The sequence below is a fragment of the Sarcophilus harrisii genome, chromosome 1, assembly GCF_902635505.1.
Source record: "Sarcophilus harrisii chromosome 1, mSarHar1.11, whole genome shotgun sequence".
Lineage (NCBI taxonomy): Eukaryota > Metazoa > Chordata > Mammalia > Dasyuromorphia > Dasyuridae > Sarcophilus > Sarcophilus harrisii.
The window spans coordinates 227,833,845-227,851,735 of record NC_045426.1 but is presented as its reverse complement, the minus strand read 5'-3'; the positions used below and the strand labels follow the sequence as shown (position 1 = coordinate 227,851,735).

Genomic DNA, 17,891 nt, shown 5'->3' with positions numbered 1-17,891 from the left:
CTTTGAGGTACCGAATATTGGATCATTATGGCACTCTCTGGAATCTGAAGTCAGTAATTATGTATGTATTAAGGACCTACTATGTGCCAAGCATTGTGCTAAACTCTGGGATACAATGAAAGGCAAAGATAAAACTAGTCCCTGTTCTCAAGAAGCTCATGATCTGCTGTGAGAAATAGCATGTAAATGACTGTACAAGAAGCTATATATAGAATAAATAGGAGATAATCAAGACTGAAGGCACCAAGATTAGGGAGGAACTGGAAAAAAGTCTTCCTGAAGAAAGTGGAATTTTAACTGGAACTTGAAAAAAAAAAACCCAACAGGAAAGCCAAAAGTCAGAGATGAGGAAATAGAATTCCATGGGGGACAGCCAGTGAAAATGCAAGGAGGGAGTGTCTTGTGCAAGCAATATCAGGGAGATCAGTGACATTAGATTCAGAATCTATGAGAGAGGCTTAGAACTAGGTAGGGTAATGGAAAAAAGGGTAGTTGAAAAGTGAAGAATAGATAAGTATGCCCAAAATAAACCACATGGACAAAATGCTGATTTAAAATAATATATATAGATATAAAGGTTTATATCTACTTTAAAAACTCACAAATTAAACAATTATAACCATAAATATGAATGGATTATATTTTTCAACATTTTGTATATATCATTATTCTTTTTTTTTGTTTTGTTCTTCTCTTTAAAAAAAAATAGTTTATATGCATTTATAGTTCTCTCTCCAATTGCCCTCTTTTCAGTTGTGAACAATTAAAAAAAAAAGAAAAGAAAAGAAAACCTTCATAATAAATATGGGTCCTTTTCCTTTTTCTTTGAATTCTCTGGGGTATAGACCTAGTGGTCCTAGAGTTGGATCAAAAGCCTTTTGGGTATAGTTCCACATTGCTTTCCAGCATGATTTATCAAGGTAATCTTCACCAACAGTATATTAGTGTACCTGTTTTCCTGTAATTTCTTTAACATTTGTCATTTTCCTCCATTGTTATCTTTACCAATTTAATGGATATAGGGTAAAACATCAAAGTTGCTTTAATCGCATTTCTCTATTAGTGATTTGTTACATTTTATTATGTGATTGTTGATAACTTGGATTTCTCCCTTGGAAAACTGTCTAATCATATTCTTTAGTCATTTATTTATTTATTGGGAAATAACTTTTACTCTTATAAATTTTCATATGTTCATATATATGTATATTTATACATATATATGTCTTGCAAACTTTATCAGAAACACTGCAGAGATTGTTTCCTTGTCACTTTTTCCATTCTGATATTAACATATTAGTTTTGTTTGTACAAAGCCTTTTAAAATTTTATGTAATTAAATTATCTGCTTTATCTTTTCTTCTCCTTTCTGACTCTGTTTTGGCTATGAATTTTTCTCCTATCCATAAATCTTAAAGTTGATTTCTTCCTTGCTCTTCTAATTTGTTTATAATATCATTTATGTCCAAGTCATGTATATATTTGGTATTTATCTTGGTAAACATTGTTAGATATATTTCTGCCGAGTTGCTTTCCAAGTAAGTTCTTATCCTGGTAATCAGAGTATTTAGATTTATCAAATCCTAGGGAGCTGTGTTTGTTTTCTTTTATATGTTAGGTACTAATATGTTCCGATGTAATTCTCTGTATTGATTGATTATATTCCTTCCCTCTTTTAAAATTATTATTCTTGACATTCTTTTCTAATTTACTTTTATAATAATAGCTTTTTATTTTTCAAAATGCATGCAAAGATAGTTTTCAACATTCACCCTTGCAAAATATTGTGTTCCATATTTTTCTCCTTCCCTCCTCACCTCCCTTGTTCCCTAGGCAGCAAGTAGTCCAATATAGATTTGTCTAAGTCTAAAAGAAAATATTAAGTCCTTCATTATTACAATTTTACTATCTATTTTTTACTCTAATTTGGTTAACTTTGTTTTTTTAGATGCAATGCTATTTGATGCATAATATGTTAAGTATTCAAATCAGTTTGTTATATATGATACCTTTAAACATGATGTAGTTTTCTCCTTTCTCTCTTTTTATTATGTCTATGTGGAAATCACAATTTCTACCCATTTTTGACCTTATCTGAAGCATGATAAATTTAGTTTCAAACCCTCATTTTAACTCTATGTGAATCTTTGTTCAAGTGTCTTTCTTATATTCTCTGAACCATTCTGCTATTCTCTTTCATTTTATGAGTTAATTCATTCTAGTCTTATAGTTGATTGATTATGCATCCTAATTATGTATTGCCCTGTCCTGAATTCTTCCATTTTTTTCCTTCTCTTTACCATTACACTCTTCTTTATAAATAGGATAATAAAAGAGAGGGAATTTGCCTGATACTTGTAGTCTCCAAATGAAATGGAATGTTTCTTCTCTCTTGTAGCTCTTTTCTTTTTCCCCATCCTTAATTTTAGGTTTTTAATTTTTTCTTTCTTTTTTTTAATCCCCCCTTGACCTTGACCTTCCATCCTCATCATTGGAGCCTATTTACTCCATGCTCCATTGCTCCATGCTCCATTGCTCCAATGATTATTTGCTTACCAAATCTATCTCCCCAATCTTTGAACCAGTCCTCTCCCATTTCCCTTTTGAAATATATTTCTACAAAACAATCACTATATGTGTGTTTGCAGATGGGAGGGGGTATGTATCATTGTGTTTTAATCTTTCTTTTTCTGATTCATTCCCTCCATCTTTTCTTTCATATTTAAATACTAATCTTATAAAACTGTTATGTGATGATGGTTTTCTTTTCATTTCTCTTCCTTCTTTCTACAGTAAAGTCCCTTGTTTCTCTCATTTCTGTCTTCTGAGAGCTTCAAAACAGAATAAAACCACCCACAAGTTCTATGTCATTTTCCCTTTTTTTCTGTGGCCCTTAAAAGGTGCTGAGAAAGCATTTTTTCTTATCCCCTATTAGCATGTAAACCAATCTTCCACACAAATTCCATTCCAGTTGTACAAATGTATGTCTTTCCTTTTTATGTTTTATTTGGCTTTTGCATTTTTATTTTGAAATGTACTCAGTTCTGGCCTTTTAATCAGGAATGCTTAGAATATTCTCTTTCTTTAACAACCTATTTTTTCATCATAAGACTATGCTTAGTTTTGCCAGACAGGATATTATTAGTTATACATCTTTAGTACTTGCTTTTCAGAATATCATATTCCAAGCTCTCCACACCTTCATAATGAAGGCTAGCAAGTCTTTTGTGATCTTAACTGTGGTTTCTTGGTACTTGACCTCTTTCTTTTTGGTGGTTTGTGGCTTTTTTGCTTTTTTGAACTGGAAACTCTGAGTTTTGGTTATGACTTTTCTGGGAGTTTTTATATTTTTGGTTTCTTTGAAAATGTTACTGGTCTATTTTTTATTATCATTTTGTCCTCTGCTCTCAAGCAATTTGGACAGTTTTCATATGTAATTTCTTAAGATATGATATCTGGGCATTTTTTTTTTTGGTTAAAATTTTCATAATCTATAATTCTTAGCTTATTGCTTCTTGATGTGTTTCCAGGTTAGTTGTTTTTGATGTATTTCACACTTTTCCCTTTTTTATTTTAAATTTAATTTTAATACTTATTTTTCCATTCAATTGTTTTGTTCTTTGACCCATTTTAATTTTCAGGACATTCAGTTCTTGGGTAAGATTTTCCACCATCTATTCTAAGAATTCTTCTTATCATTCTTTCTTTCCCATGTCATTTAAAAAAAATTGTTTCATTTCTCACAATTATTTTTGTAATCTTTGGGACTGATATATATTTTTTTTTCCTCCAAGAAATTAATCTTGTGGGATTGTTCTTTTACTTGATAAGCATCTCTTGGCTCAAAGTATTTCCTCACAGGATTTACTTCTCTTTTTAGCCTTAGTATCTAGGTTCTTCAAGGAGAGTCTGTGTTGGGGTTCAACTCTGGTCCTCTGCTCTCCAGAATGGGATGGGCAGGCTGTGCTTGGTCCTAACATCTGTGGCTAAGACTAGTACCCTTCTTCTGTAAGAATTGTTTGGCCTTGTCTCTTGCTGTGGTTCAGGTTCGAACTGCCTGGATGCTAAGATGGGCCACAACTGCCTAGGAATTGTTCATGGCCTTTCTTCCACTATTGCCAGGACTCCAGGTAGCCCTGATGCTGAGGCCTTTTTCTTATAGTGTGGAGACACCTGGAACAACCCTTCATCAAATACTTTCCAGAACCCCTCTCCTCTTGCCACTGGCTCAAGATTACTGCCTTCCCGGACTTCATTGTGCCCCTCTCCTTCTTGTGCTTTCTGTGAGGCTTGATTCTTGACACAAAGCTCGAGGTTATCCTTAATTTGGGTAGGCCTGAAGCCTGGAGCCTACCAGCATTTCTCCAATTGCAGTTACTTCTTGGACAAGAATTGAAGATACTTTTGAAGTTCAGATTGAAGTGGTGTAAAGTCCCTAAAGACACTGAAGCTGGAATAAACTGTTTTGAAAATCCGATCCCATTTTTGTTTAGAAACTCTGAGACCACCCTCTTGCTTGGTTCTTGCCTAGGGCCACTTTCTGGCCACTGTGTTAGATTTTGCTTAGAGCTTTTTTCCACTGGCCCGATTCTGTTGGGCTTAGAGCTGTCTCTGTATTGGGGTTCTTCCATGAAACTCCAGGACCGCCCTTAAGCTCGCCTTGGGTCTTTTCCTGCTCCTGGGCTTGGACCATTTCTTCAAGGTGGATTTCTGAATTCTCAAGCCACCCTTTTCCTGTGCTCCACTGATAGCTCTCCCCAATTTAACAAGGATTCACAGCACATGTTCCATCTACTTCAGTCTATAGGAGTGTCTATAGGATTCCAGTCATTTCTTCTGTGAATCCATGTGCTAGAAAATCCTAGTGATTTTCTTTATTCTTTTTTTTTTTTTTAACCAGCATATTTTAAAGATTTACTAGGGTGTAGACTCCTCTAGGCCCCAATAGGTTGCCTTCTTTACACAGTCCCCCAGGGTAACACTTTAATCAGCTTAGAAAAGAGTATGATATTTAGTCCTTGCCTAGGCCATTGTCTTTTTAGTGACATATTTATATATGACCCTTTTCTAGGAAATTGTGTTTTCATTAAATGCCCCTTTTTGTTTCCCCTTCTAGATTATCTATTTTAGGATATATTCCTACAATATTCTATTCTATTACTGGGAATCTTTATTCTCAATTCAATTGGATATAGTAGAATATGTTTTATAAATTTAATCCAGAGATCTGTCTTTTTTTTTCCTTTCACCTCTTTATTTATCCTTTTATCTAACTTTGAACTTATGTTTTTCCTCCTTTCCCCCACTCTAATCTATAGCTCCATAGAGCTCGAACCATTTCCTTTATCTCTAGAGGAAATTAGTACTTAAGACACATTTTCTTGCCTTGTCGAAGGTGACATCTTGAAATGTTCACCTTCCTCTCCACTCACCCCAAAATAGAGTTTTTAAAAAGACTTTTGGTCCCATTTCCTCTGATTCTGCTATGGCATCATTTCAGGATGCTATCGAAACATCCCCTTCCTGATAGCTATACCTATTGGGTTCTTTTGAAGGAGTGATTTAAGTCTTCCCCTTTTGCTGAACATAGAACTTTTCTTGATGCTTAGGCTTGCTTTTCCATGATATATTATTTTTCAGGACCAGCTTAAATTCTTTACCCTTAATAATATTATGGTCCAATTTTTACTTTGATTTTTTAAAAATAATAGTGGAATAACTCTGTTATTTGTTATAATACAATGTGAAAGATTTTTTTCCTGGTTTCCTACATTTATTATTTGATGGTGTAGAACTATAAAATTTGAATGCAATTTCTCTTGAAGAGTTAAACTTGAAGTTTCTAACCTCAATCTGTACTTTGCTGTCTGTTACCAATAGAATATGGTATGTTTTTTAAAAGACTTACATTGATATAGCTTGTTTTTATGTTATTCTATATCCCACACAGAGAACCATTTATTATAATAAAAAAAAATTTTAAAGAGGAAGGAACTGTTCAGCAAAGCCAAGATATCAGAAATGTCCAAATGTATATATGAAATATTATGCACTTATAGTTTCTCACTTCTGAAAACAGGGGGAAGAGATGTCCTATCATATTTCTTCTTTAGGGTCATTTGGTCATTAGTATTTCAAAGTGTTATTTTGATCATTGTGTAGTTCTTTTTATTTATACTATTTTAATCTTGGTATGGATTATTTTTTCTGGTTTTACATACTTCATTTTACATAAGTTAATATGCCTTCCCAAGTTTCCTTGAATTCATCATATTTATTATTTTTTACAAATCTTAATATCTTAATATATGCATGTATCACAAATTTCTTTAGCCATTCTCCAGTGCATGGCCATCTATTTTGTTTCTAGTTCTTTGCAGCTTAAAACTGTTGCTATAATTATTTTGGAATAATAAGGAACTTTTTTCAAAATCATTAACCTTCTTGGGATATGTGCCTATTGGAGAAATCTCTGGGATCAAAAGCTAAAAACATTTTGTCAACTTTCTTTTCATAATTGCAAATTCTTTTCCACAATGGCTCAATTTATAACTCTACAAACAGCATTAATGTGCTTGACTTTCTATATCCCTTACAAAATTGACTATTTACCATCTTGTATCATTATTTTTCCAAATTTATTTTATTTTAAAAAACAAAATAAGAAAAAAGAAAAAAAAAAAGGAATGCAAAGCAAAATGAAACAAAACAAAAGAGAACATCATCATATGCCCTTATTTCTTTATAGATTTTGGAGAATGCACAGCCTTTATGGTATATATGTAGTATTCCCTATTTAAACTATTCCTGATGTTAGTATGTTTTCAGAACTATAAGCCCTCCTCTCCCCTCTAAGGCCTCTGTATCTATTCTTCCTCTTCACCTCATTTGTGTGGCATAATTATTATTTTTATTTTAATTCTGCCCCAATCTTTCTTTTGAGTGTCATATTGTTGATGTCAGCCTTATACATATACTATAAATTTCCCATGTAAAAAAAAAAATAAACAGTTTATCCATGCTGAGTTCCTTGAAATTGATCTTTGATACTGGCTTTCATATGTCCAATTTTCTATTTAGTTAGAGTTTGGTTAATAGAAAGTCCTGAAAATCTGCAAGTTCATTGAATGTCCATTTTTTCTCATTCAATATTATAAATAATTTTGCGGGTATGATATTTTTGGCCATCGGCTAGTTCTTGTGATTGTCAGTAGATATGATTCTAGGACCTGAGGTCTTTTATTGTGGCTGCTGATAAGTCCTGTACAATTCTAATTGTAGCTCCAGCATATTTGAATTTTTTTTGTTGTTGTTTCTTGCAAAATATTCTCTTTGTTCTGGGGGTTTTAAAATTTGATGATAATGTTCTTATGTGTTTATCACAAAGGATCTTATCAACATGGTGATGGATGGATTTTTTTCTATTTCTACCTTCTTATGTTCTGTCACTCTAGGACAATTTTCTTAGATTATTTTTTGCATTATTGTGTCAAGGAACTTTTTTTTTTTGGTCACAACTTTCAGGCAGTCCAATTATTCTTATATTTTCTCTTCTTGATCTCTTCTCCAAATTTGTGATTTTCTTATAAGATGTTTCACATTCTGCTCTATGTTTTTATTTTTTTATAATCTTTTTGTTATTTCTTGGTCTCTCATAGCTTAACTGGCTTCCCCTTGCCCAATTCTAATTTTCAGAGAATTATATTTGTCTTTGAGACTCTGAATGTCCTTTTTTATTGGTTAATTTTTTTTCCCCCATAATTTTCTTATTTTTCTTGGATGGTTCTTATTTATATTAGTTTAGTTTAGTTTTAGTTTTTCTTCAGTGTCTCTCATTTGATTTTTAAATTCTTTTTTGAGTTCTATAAATTCTCTCTGGTCAGGGAGCCATTTACCATTTGTTTTGGGGGCAGTCTTTTTTTTTTTTTTAAGTGTCCTTCAAGTTCTTTTTTTTTTTTTTTTTCCAATAAGAGGAATTAGTGTAAGCACCTCCAATCCTGGGGTGGGAAAGATGGTGTCTCTGGCTTCCCTTTAGCACTCCCCTCTGACCAGAAATCCCAAACCAAGAGCTCCTCCCACAGCCAGTAGCATCCCTGCTCCACTGCCTCTCCACTCATATGTGCAGGTTCCCTCTCACCCAGGGCTACTCTCAGTAGCACAGCTGGGCCCGGTGTTCCTAATCTGCCAAGGTTCCTTCAGTCTTCCCCACTCAGACCCGGATTCCACAAACAGTGGGAGGTGAAAGTTTCTGTGGTTCCTATGGAGATACTCCAACCACCCCCAGCTAGCCTCAGGACTCCCCACTTATTGTTTCTGTGGAGCTAGCCTGGAGGTGTTTGCATGTCACACCCGTTAATCCCGGCCCCCTGAAGATCTTTCTTCAGATCTTCTGGGATTCCATCAGGAGGACCCTTGTTCTACCCTAAATCTTCTAGATTTTTCACGTCTGTTTGCCCTGAGGCACAACTTTGTTCTATTTGTAGGGGAAATGAGGAAGGCTTGAAATTTACCAACCTACTTCTTCCCAGAGTCCTCCCCCATCTTGTGTCATCTTTGCCTATTTTCTATTTATGGATCTGACTTTCTCTTTTTATTAATGATAAATTATATTTCAGATATCTGTTAATGATTTATGGTTGCTTTGAGAGTTTTTTTGGTGGTGTTTTAGGGAAGATTTCTACTTAGAATTAATTCTTCATACTCTATTTTTTCATACTTTTTCTTGAAGTGGATTCTTGTTTGGTAATGTTCTTATGTCTTCTACTAATTTTGTTTTGTTTTTGTTTGTTTTAGCTTTATTCATTTTTCATTCTGCCTCTGCATTTTTGCATTCCATCTTCATTTTCTCTAGTTTCCCTTATTTCTTAAGGCTACTAATTTCTGTGATTATTTCTTTGCTATTCTCACTTAAATATTTTCATTATTCTTCTGAATCATTCTGGAGAGTTTTTTGTTTTATTTGCTTAATTGGCCTTTTTGTCCTTTTCTTCCGGGGGGGAGGGGGAGTATTGATTTATTTTCTTTTGTTGCAAAGTGCTTGTCCATTGAGATGGATCTTCAGATTTGTACATTTCTTCTCTTTTGACTGCTCTGATCTCAACAGAGGAGGAAGATATCTGAATCCTTCAAAGGTTAAGTGTGAGTAGTTGGGACCCATAGAGAGATTCTTAAGAGGCCACTACAATTGAGCCTATTTGGATTCTTCATCTTTTCTGCAACTGACTTTATTTCCTTCCCAGGCTTCACACCTTGGATCCAGAAATCCAGAAAGGGCAGAGCCCTCCCCCCTACAAGGTTCAGAATTTTTTTTCAAAAGACCTTTGCACTTGGTCTCCCTTTTTTCCCATTCTTTTTGGCTGCATGCTTTTTATCTGGTGAGCTGTTAAAAAAAATTATAACTAATCCTGTACTACTGTTCTTTTTCCTCCCCATCTATCTCCACCAGACTTCATACTCCCCTTCATTCCCCTTCCTGCTTCTTTTGCCTCTAGGATACTTAGATTCACTGACCTCAACTCTGAAAATTAGATCCTTCAGTTCTGTTAAGGGAATAACTAAACATTGGTGTGTTAAATTGCAGCAGACAGTTAGGAAGGATTTGCTTCCTAGGATCACCCCACTCCATTAAGCTAAATGAGATAGAAAGGGAGGAAAGCATAACATAATTGGAGCTTTATCTGGCCCTTGGATGGGAAGTTCAGCATAAATCACTGTCAAGGTATTTACTTTCAAAAGAAAGCAAGTCCCTAAAATTGTTGCAGAGCCCCCTCAGGCTGGATGCAAATTGAGGTAGAGAGGAAAGAAGCTGGGGGAGTAATTTATCTAGACTGGGTTGATGAGTCAGTCTTCAGTTATTTTTTTTCTTTAAGAATTACCCTTTTATGTTTTTTTTTTTCTTTCCATTTTTAGTTTTTATGTAATTGTTGAGTCTTTTGCATTTTGGAATCTTTACTTATATTTTGGGGGTTAGAGGCCCTAAGAATTGCCCATAAGATACCCCTCATTTTGTCATCTTCCCAGGATTCTGCAAGTTGGATTTTATCAAAGGAATAAACAATGGAGCAATTTGAACCTTGAATATATTGTATACTAATTAATTTTAAGGAGTATTCAAGTCAGCAGTGCATGAAAGCAAAGACCTTTTAGATGACTGGAGATTAAGCTATAACAAGTGGGAATGTTCTTTTTGATTCAGAGTCAAAGTAGACAAAATGAGTCATGTGTACAAAATGAACTGTATAGTCACTCCCAACTTTAGAATTTAGTGATTCTAAAATAGGTGCAATGTTAGAACAGTCAGTGCAAGTAGGATCTATTTAGTAGTTCTCATATCTGAGTTGGACCTTAAGTGTCATTGTTATTATTTTTATTTCCTTTAGTCTAAGGGCATTTTCAAGTTACACATAAAAGATAGCTCAGACAATTTTATGCTCAACAAATCAGCACTTTTTCATTCTGATAGTACTTCCAGTGATTTTTTAAAAGTATCTCTCATTAATTTAGCTGATTTTTTTTTTTTATCAGAATAGTCAATGTGAAAGGAACTGTGGAAAGTTAATATATTAAAACATAACAGAATTTTGAATTAGTTGATCATTTCTGGAAAACAATCAGGAACTATGCAAATAAATTCTGCTGCCAAGACTATAACCCAAAGAGGCCATTGACAAAAAGAAACTCTCTATAAATAGCTAAATGCTTACACACACACACACACACACACACACACACACACACACACACACTCTCTCCTAGATCAAATGGGGTTGGCAGAGACAGTTTGAAGTACTGATAAAATTACTCCCTGAAACAAGCAGAGAAGAGCACTGATGGGGATCAGTTCAACTTTATGATCCCACTCTCCATGGAGGTCTTGGGGAGCCCCATTTTGCTGTATAGTCAGAAATCCAAGGTATGTCAAACTCCTAAGATTAAATTTCCCCTTTAAATCTGTCCATGGCTGACACCATCTTTGCTGAACCCTTTTTGGGTTAGCCTGCCACAGTGTCCTGCCTCATAGTGTCTTTCTCCTTCTTATAGCTAACTAACTCTTTTAGGGTGCTAAATGCCTCTTTGGATTTAACCTGCCAGTCAAAGGAGTACTCCCACCTCATGGCATATTCCTTTAATGGATTCTTCCAAACTTCTTTCCTTGGTAACCCTCTTGCTCTCCCAAATCCATTTCATATTTACCATTCCTGGTATCTATTGTGTCTCTTCATTTTGTCTATAATCTCCTCTTCTAAATAAACCTATTTTTTGTCAAAGATAATGCCCATTGTGAATTTATCACATGACTGAACCTCAACACTTGGTACCTACATCAGTCTCATCATTTGGTGCCATATCCAAACACATCATACTCTCACACATACAAACACCCCTTTTTGTACTCATAACAACCTTGGAATGTGGGGGCTACTATTATTCCCATTTTACAGATGAGGAAACCTCATCTGAGAAAGGTAAAATGAATTACCCAGGTCACATATGATTCATAAATATCTAAGACTTGAATCTAAGTCTAGTGTTGCATCTACTGTTCTTTTGGCACTTTTCAAGGTATCAAAACACTCAAGAAAAAGTAAACACTTACTAATTGGAGGAATGGTTAATCAAATTGTGGCACAATAGAATGCAGGGGTTGTTCATCTGGGGTCCATAAACTTTTTTTCCCCTCCATTATATTTTATAATTATTTTAGTATTCTTGGTTTCCTTTCTAAGAAACTTGATCCAAAGAATAAATATAAGAATATAGCTCTTCTCACTACTTTGCAAAGATAGGGGTTGGGAGTTTATGGATGTAGAACATTGCATGTAACATTTTGTGTGTGTATGTGTGTGTGTGTATTCATATATACATACTTATATATTAACTTGCTACTCTCTTTTCCTTTCCTAAGCATGAAAATTATTTAAAGGATCAAATATATCTTGAAATGTCAACTTTTACCTCATCTATAGAGATTAATTAAAAAGAATATGGGCTTTTAATTCAAGTACATCATAAACCTCATCTAGTCAATGGAATTGTTGCTCTTCTTGCCAAGAATACAAATTTCTTTGGAAATTTTCTGGTGTGCATATACTTGACTAGGTGAAAGGGAACTATTTTATGAGAAAGCAAAATGTAATTACTCTTTAATCCTTTTTTTGATTTTTTTTTTTTAAAGGTTTGGCCTGTCTGTAGAAGATATTTTTCAAACCTGGCTCGATACTTCTGGAATACCAAAGGTAACTCCCCTAGTTATATGTTCTTAAAAGCATTTGTTTAGTGATTTACAGATTTCTACTTAGTGTACTAGTAGTGTAAGCATGGCAGTAAATTAAATTTCAGCCTGTCCACTAAACAACTAATTTTTATGTGCTTTCAGCAAGGTGGTACAATGTGAGTTACACAACGTGGTATGATACTGTTATTCTTTGCATAGGGATACCAAGTGAATCATTTATGAAGCCCACTGTCCTGGAACTCATAATCTAGCTACCAATGCCTTTCCCTCTTCCTGTATTTCCTATTTCTACCCATTTTTGCCACCATATCCCCAAGTGACAATTCCAGTCACATGTAATACTCCCTTTTTTCACATACTAGAAATTTCTATTTTCATGCCTTTGTTCATGTAATTCTTATGCCTGGAATTGATTTTTTTTTTCTTCCTTGTTTCTTCCCCTTCTCTGTCAGCTAAAGACTCTTCCTTTTTCAGGGCCCAATGCAGATGTCAACTTCTTCTATGAAACTTTCTCTGGTACTCAGTGTTCTTAATTTAAAATGACCTATACTTTAAATATTTTACAGCTTGTGGGAAGGTTTTGTACTACTTTGCATTTTCCACATTCTTCTTTCTATCAAAAATATTTGTATATATTTTTCCACTCTTGATTAGATAGTAAACTCCTTAGATCAGTGTCTATTTCACAACTATCTTTATATCCCCAGCAGCTAACACAGTACCTTGCATAATTATTTAAATTGAATTGAGAAGCCCAAGGAACCACTGTTTCTTCATTGATAGTCTACTGACATATGGTCCAGTTTTACTCACTAATAAAGCAGACCCTGAATGCCTCAGAATGTCAGTGCAGCAAGAAATTGAGGGTCAGAAGGAGCTGCTCTCAGGTACCCTTCCATCAATCCCTCTATTCTGCTCTTAGAGGCCTGTTCGTTATGATACATGAGCTTGGAGTCTTGTTTTGGTCAATAAATATGGTAGTTTGCTTATAGTAGGAAAAGTGCTAGAATCTGAGTGAGAGAACTTCGTTCAGGATTTCAGCTTTGCCCCCTGACTACCTTTGTGGTCTTGGGTGTGTCATTTAACTTCTCTACAATGTATGATGGAGATAATATTGTCTCATTCCAACCTTCCTTAAGTACTTAAGGCCCAAGTGCAATCACACATTGTTAACTGAGATGTTACACAGGTTATAGAAATGCATTTTGGCCAAGAAGGAGGAAATAGCTTCAAATATTGTAACCCTGCAACTGAAATTTAGCTGTGGAAAAGAACAAACCCTGGAAACTTAGTGTGAAGATTCTAGGAAGAGAGAAGGGTCTTCCAAGGTCGGTCATACTAGGAGTTGTGAGTTGCCTTTTCTATATGGGTATCTTATACATGTTCCTTACTATTTATTTTTGTACTCTAAGTTTGAGCCCACACTTCTCACAAATTTGTTATACAGTCATGAGAGAGTGTGCCTCAGGTTTATAGGAAGAATGCTTTGTACCAGTATTCCCACTGTGCAATCTGAATAAAATATCTTTGTTTTAAAACAAACAAAAAAGTCTAGTTGTGTCCTCTGACCAATTCTTAATGAGGAATACACCAGAGGAAACTTATGAGTTGTAGTGTTTGAGCCATAGATAACCACAGGATTAATTTAAAATCTCAGTACCCAACCTGTGAGTACAAATTAGGGGAGAACTCAGTGGGAATATTAAATATAAAATGAAAAGTTTGGGTTCAATGACTTTTAATGTCCCTTTCAATTCTAAATCTATGACCTTATGATCCTAAGCTAGTCCAAGAAACTTGGGACTTCTTCAGCAATCACAGGATTTAGAGCTGGAAAAGACCTTATAGCCCATCTGTTCATGCTTGGTTTATTTCACAGATATGGAAACTGAGATCTGTTTATGAACACTGATTTGGCTACTGTCATAGGGCCAGTAGCAGGACCAGAACCTGAACCTAGATTTTCTTTCTTTCAGGATATTGTACTTTTTTTTTTTTTTTTTTTTTTTAGTGAAAGCCAGGCTAAATTTATTCATGTATACATTTATTATACTAAGTACCTAATTGTTGAGCTTTTGCACTCTCAAAGGGAGTATTTGCTATAAAACCTCCAACACTTAAGTTCCACAACTGACTGTTTTAAAAAGCTCCCAGGGATTTTTAAGAATTGGAGAGGGGGTATAGCAGGAAGCCAAGAAAGCTAATTTCCATATTTTAGTCTTGTGAACAGCTCAGTTGCTTTTTGGAACAGTTGACCCTGAGGGAAGAGAAAAGAAAGAGTCCTTAATTTTGTTCCGTTAAGCCCAGACACCCAGCATCAGGCTGAGAGCACTCAGTCTGACCTTCGATTTAATCTGTTCTCCGAAGGGTGGTCTTTGTGTCCCCAGCACTTAGCACAGTGCTTGACATATAGTAAGCACTTACTAAATGTCTTATGGATGATTGATTCATTGTGAGGGGGTAACTGTGATTTACCCTTAAAAGGCATCACTAAACCTGCAATTTGACTAAGAAAAATTAGAAAAAAAAATTTTAGAGGAAAATTTAGCTCTGTGCAGTATATTTTTTCCCAACATTTCAGAGCACTAGTTAATAGCTTCTAGTGTAGACAAATAACTATGTTATCAACTAATGGAGTCCCACTACAAAAACATATCCAGATGCAGTGGGGCTGACCCAGCTATAAATTATCTTTTAGACCAAACTGGTATTTCCTTGGGTGTTTAACTGTTCTGTAAAAACAACAGGATCAGACAGAAAGGATGGTGATTTAGTGTTATTCTTTTCCTTGGAGAATGATCAGACTGCACCTTTTAATTTTTTCCACCCATTTCCTCTGGTTATTTATATTTTTTGATGATGATTTACCTACTTTCAGCACTTTTCGTGCTCTCCAAGAGCAGGTTTCCACTTCAGTAAAAGAAGCTGCAGATCAGGGAACCCCCTGGTTATAGGAACTGCTTAGTGAATGGGATACCTTGTTCTTTGTTCACTTCATTATAATATAAAGTTACTAATATGCCAGACCAGGACTAACATTACCAGAGCTCCTAAAGTTGCTGAGAAGCCCTTTGTTCTGCCTTTTAATTTTTGTGGCTGAGCAATTGAAGTCATTCATGACAGGACATTCACATTATACTAGTGAAGTTTTCATCCAAATAGATGTTTTTGTGTTCTGCCAAAATGGCATATGCTGTGGTTGGCTGGGGTTATCCTCATCAGCCACACTAAATGAAAACCATAAAAAAATTCTGGAATTAGCTAATATAGCTAAAGAAGCAAAGAAACACAAATCCCAACCTTTGAATGGCAATGCCTATGTATAGCACTTTGATTTATAAACAAATCTGAAACCAGTTGCAAAATCAACATTAGAAATAATACTTCATGAAAATATAACCTCTTGATGATGCTTTTCTGCAGAGAGATTTTAATTTTTTGATATGCATGAGTTAGAGGGATCCTCACCATTCTTTTTACATACTTATTTTCACATATATAAGATATAACTGGGGCCTTTCCTAACTAAGATATGGATCAAATACAGTCAAATAAGTAATTCAGCATTTATTAAGCACCCACTGGGTATAAGGCATCATGCTAGGTATACAGAGAGAGAAAAGAAAGCTGAAATAACCAAAACAGTTACAATGGGGTTAGGGGTACAGAATGAATCTATACTCATAAGGAAAACATCATAAGTACAAAAGAGAAATCTAAGCAAAGTAATTACAAACACATCATATTTGTATAGTAGTAGAAGAAGAAGGATTAAGAAAGGATGGAAAAGGTAGCACTTGAATTCAACATTTTAGGAAAGGAAGAAATTCATTTGATAGAGATCAAGGAGAGAGGGAGACAAACACAGAAAGCCATTCTAGATATGAGCAAGACAAGATGAAAAAAAGGAACAAAGGATTTGGAAAGAATATAGAGTGTGAAAAGCTTATGTATTTGTCTTAGCTTATCGCCATGCTTGGAAATATTCCTTCTTTCCTTCAAGGTTCAGCACAAATGGTATCTTTTTAGCATTATGTTCCCCCATTTCCCACTCACCCCAGTTTTCTATATTCTCTGCCTCCTCAAATTACCTTATATTATCTGAGTGCACACACACACACACACACACACACACATTCTCCTTCCCAGAGTATAAATACTTTGTGGATAGGAATCACATTTTGTATTTGTATTTTCACCTCTTAGAAGAGCACTATGTATACTTTGTTTAGTACATCATGAAAAGGCAATGAAGAATAATGAAACGATATGATAAGGGCATCACATCTGGATAATTGATCTGAAAGATAGATTAGAAAGGGAGAAAACTGGAGCCAGAAAGACTAGTAAGTAATAAGGCTGCTTCAGCAGTTTAGGTGAGAAAAGATAACAACCTTAACCAGAGAAATTTCATATCCTAAAAATCTAAAAATATTTTAAGTATAAGTCCAATAATGAATTATATTCTTTGTCAGAGGATTATGCTATCTTGAATTCAGACCTGAAAGGACATTTAGGTGGTGTTTTTCTTCTTACCAAAGCAACTCAGACCATCTACAAAAGGAAGGGGTGAGTTTGAGAGTTATTGTAAAAGTAAAATTGATAGAACTTTGTAACTGTTTGGATGTAGAAGGGGTAAAGTAGATGGAGGAGTAAAAGACTGCTCTAAGACTTTGAGAATACCTTAAATTAAACTTAACCCATTAAAAAAAAAGAAAAGAAAAGCTGGAAAGCCATTTTTGGAACTACCATCACCCCAATCTAGATGCTGATTTGGAGACCCACAGTGTCACATTCCAATCTTCAGATAATGGTGAAGAATATCCTTTAATAAATCTCCTTTGGTCTTGTATATGGGTTTTCTTTTCTCTTCCCTAGGATGAACACCTGGGTTGCCACATAAGCACTCATTCAGAAAAATGTTTGTGGCCAAGTGATGGAATTGAAATGAGTAGGAGCAACTAACTGATGAAATCTCTTCCTAATTTTTAAACTCTGTGTATTGAGGAAGCTCTTATACTAAACTACAATAAGGAATATCCTAATTTAATACCAGTAATAGAATTATTGGGTTAATGAAAAGGTTTTCATCCCAAGTTTCTTTCACCATTAAGGACAGTAGAGCCTGTACTCTTAGATACCAACATTATAGTCCTGATATGTACAGAAGGGGAGAAATGGTACAAAAGAGAACAAAGGGAGGAGTAAGTAATTGGATTAGGCAAAGGATACTTATAATGGTACAAGCTAGTAACCGTCCAAGGAATCAATTCCAAAAAAGGCATGGAAAAAAGTCTTGAACCTTACTAGTACTAAAAAAGATAGCTGAGAAAATACCCCAGCAACTACTGAACTATTATGCATCTAAATAAAAAATTTTTGAGAGTCATCTGTACATGCTTCAAGGCTATTCTTTGTGAAGATGTTAGTAGGAAACAGACAAACTTTCACAACAATATTTCATATTAGTCCACATCTTTACCATTATACCATTCACTAAAAAGAACTATAAATGTGGGACAGACTATAAAGCAACAAGTAGATCCAGAACAAAAAAAGGAGTACAACAAGTTGAATTGCCCTCAGGAAATTGTAAAACTCTTTTCATGGCTCCAACTTCTGCAGAAAACAAAAGCTCACCATTTTCATATTAATA

General features: G+C 34.7%; 1 protein-coding gene across 5 annotated transcripts in view; it reads left to right on the top strand.

Annotated features, from left to right (window-relative positions):
• Positions 1-17,891, top strand: part of AOPEP (aminopeptidase O (putative)) — a 490,524-nt gene that overhangs the window by 320,867 nt on the left and 151,766 nt on the right. For all 5 annotated transcript variants that reach the window (XR_004229430.1, XR_004229431.1, XM_031937724.1 and 2 more), the window contains exon 11: positions 12,176-12,236. Coding sequence is in view for 3 of the 5 variants with exons in the window: in XM_031937724.1 (XP_031793584.1) it covers positions 12,176-12,236 (61 nt within the window). In the remaining 2 variants the exon portion in view is untranslated. The remainder of the gene's footprint in view (positions 1-12,175; positions 12,237-17,891) is intronic.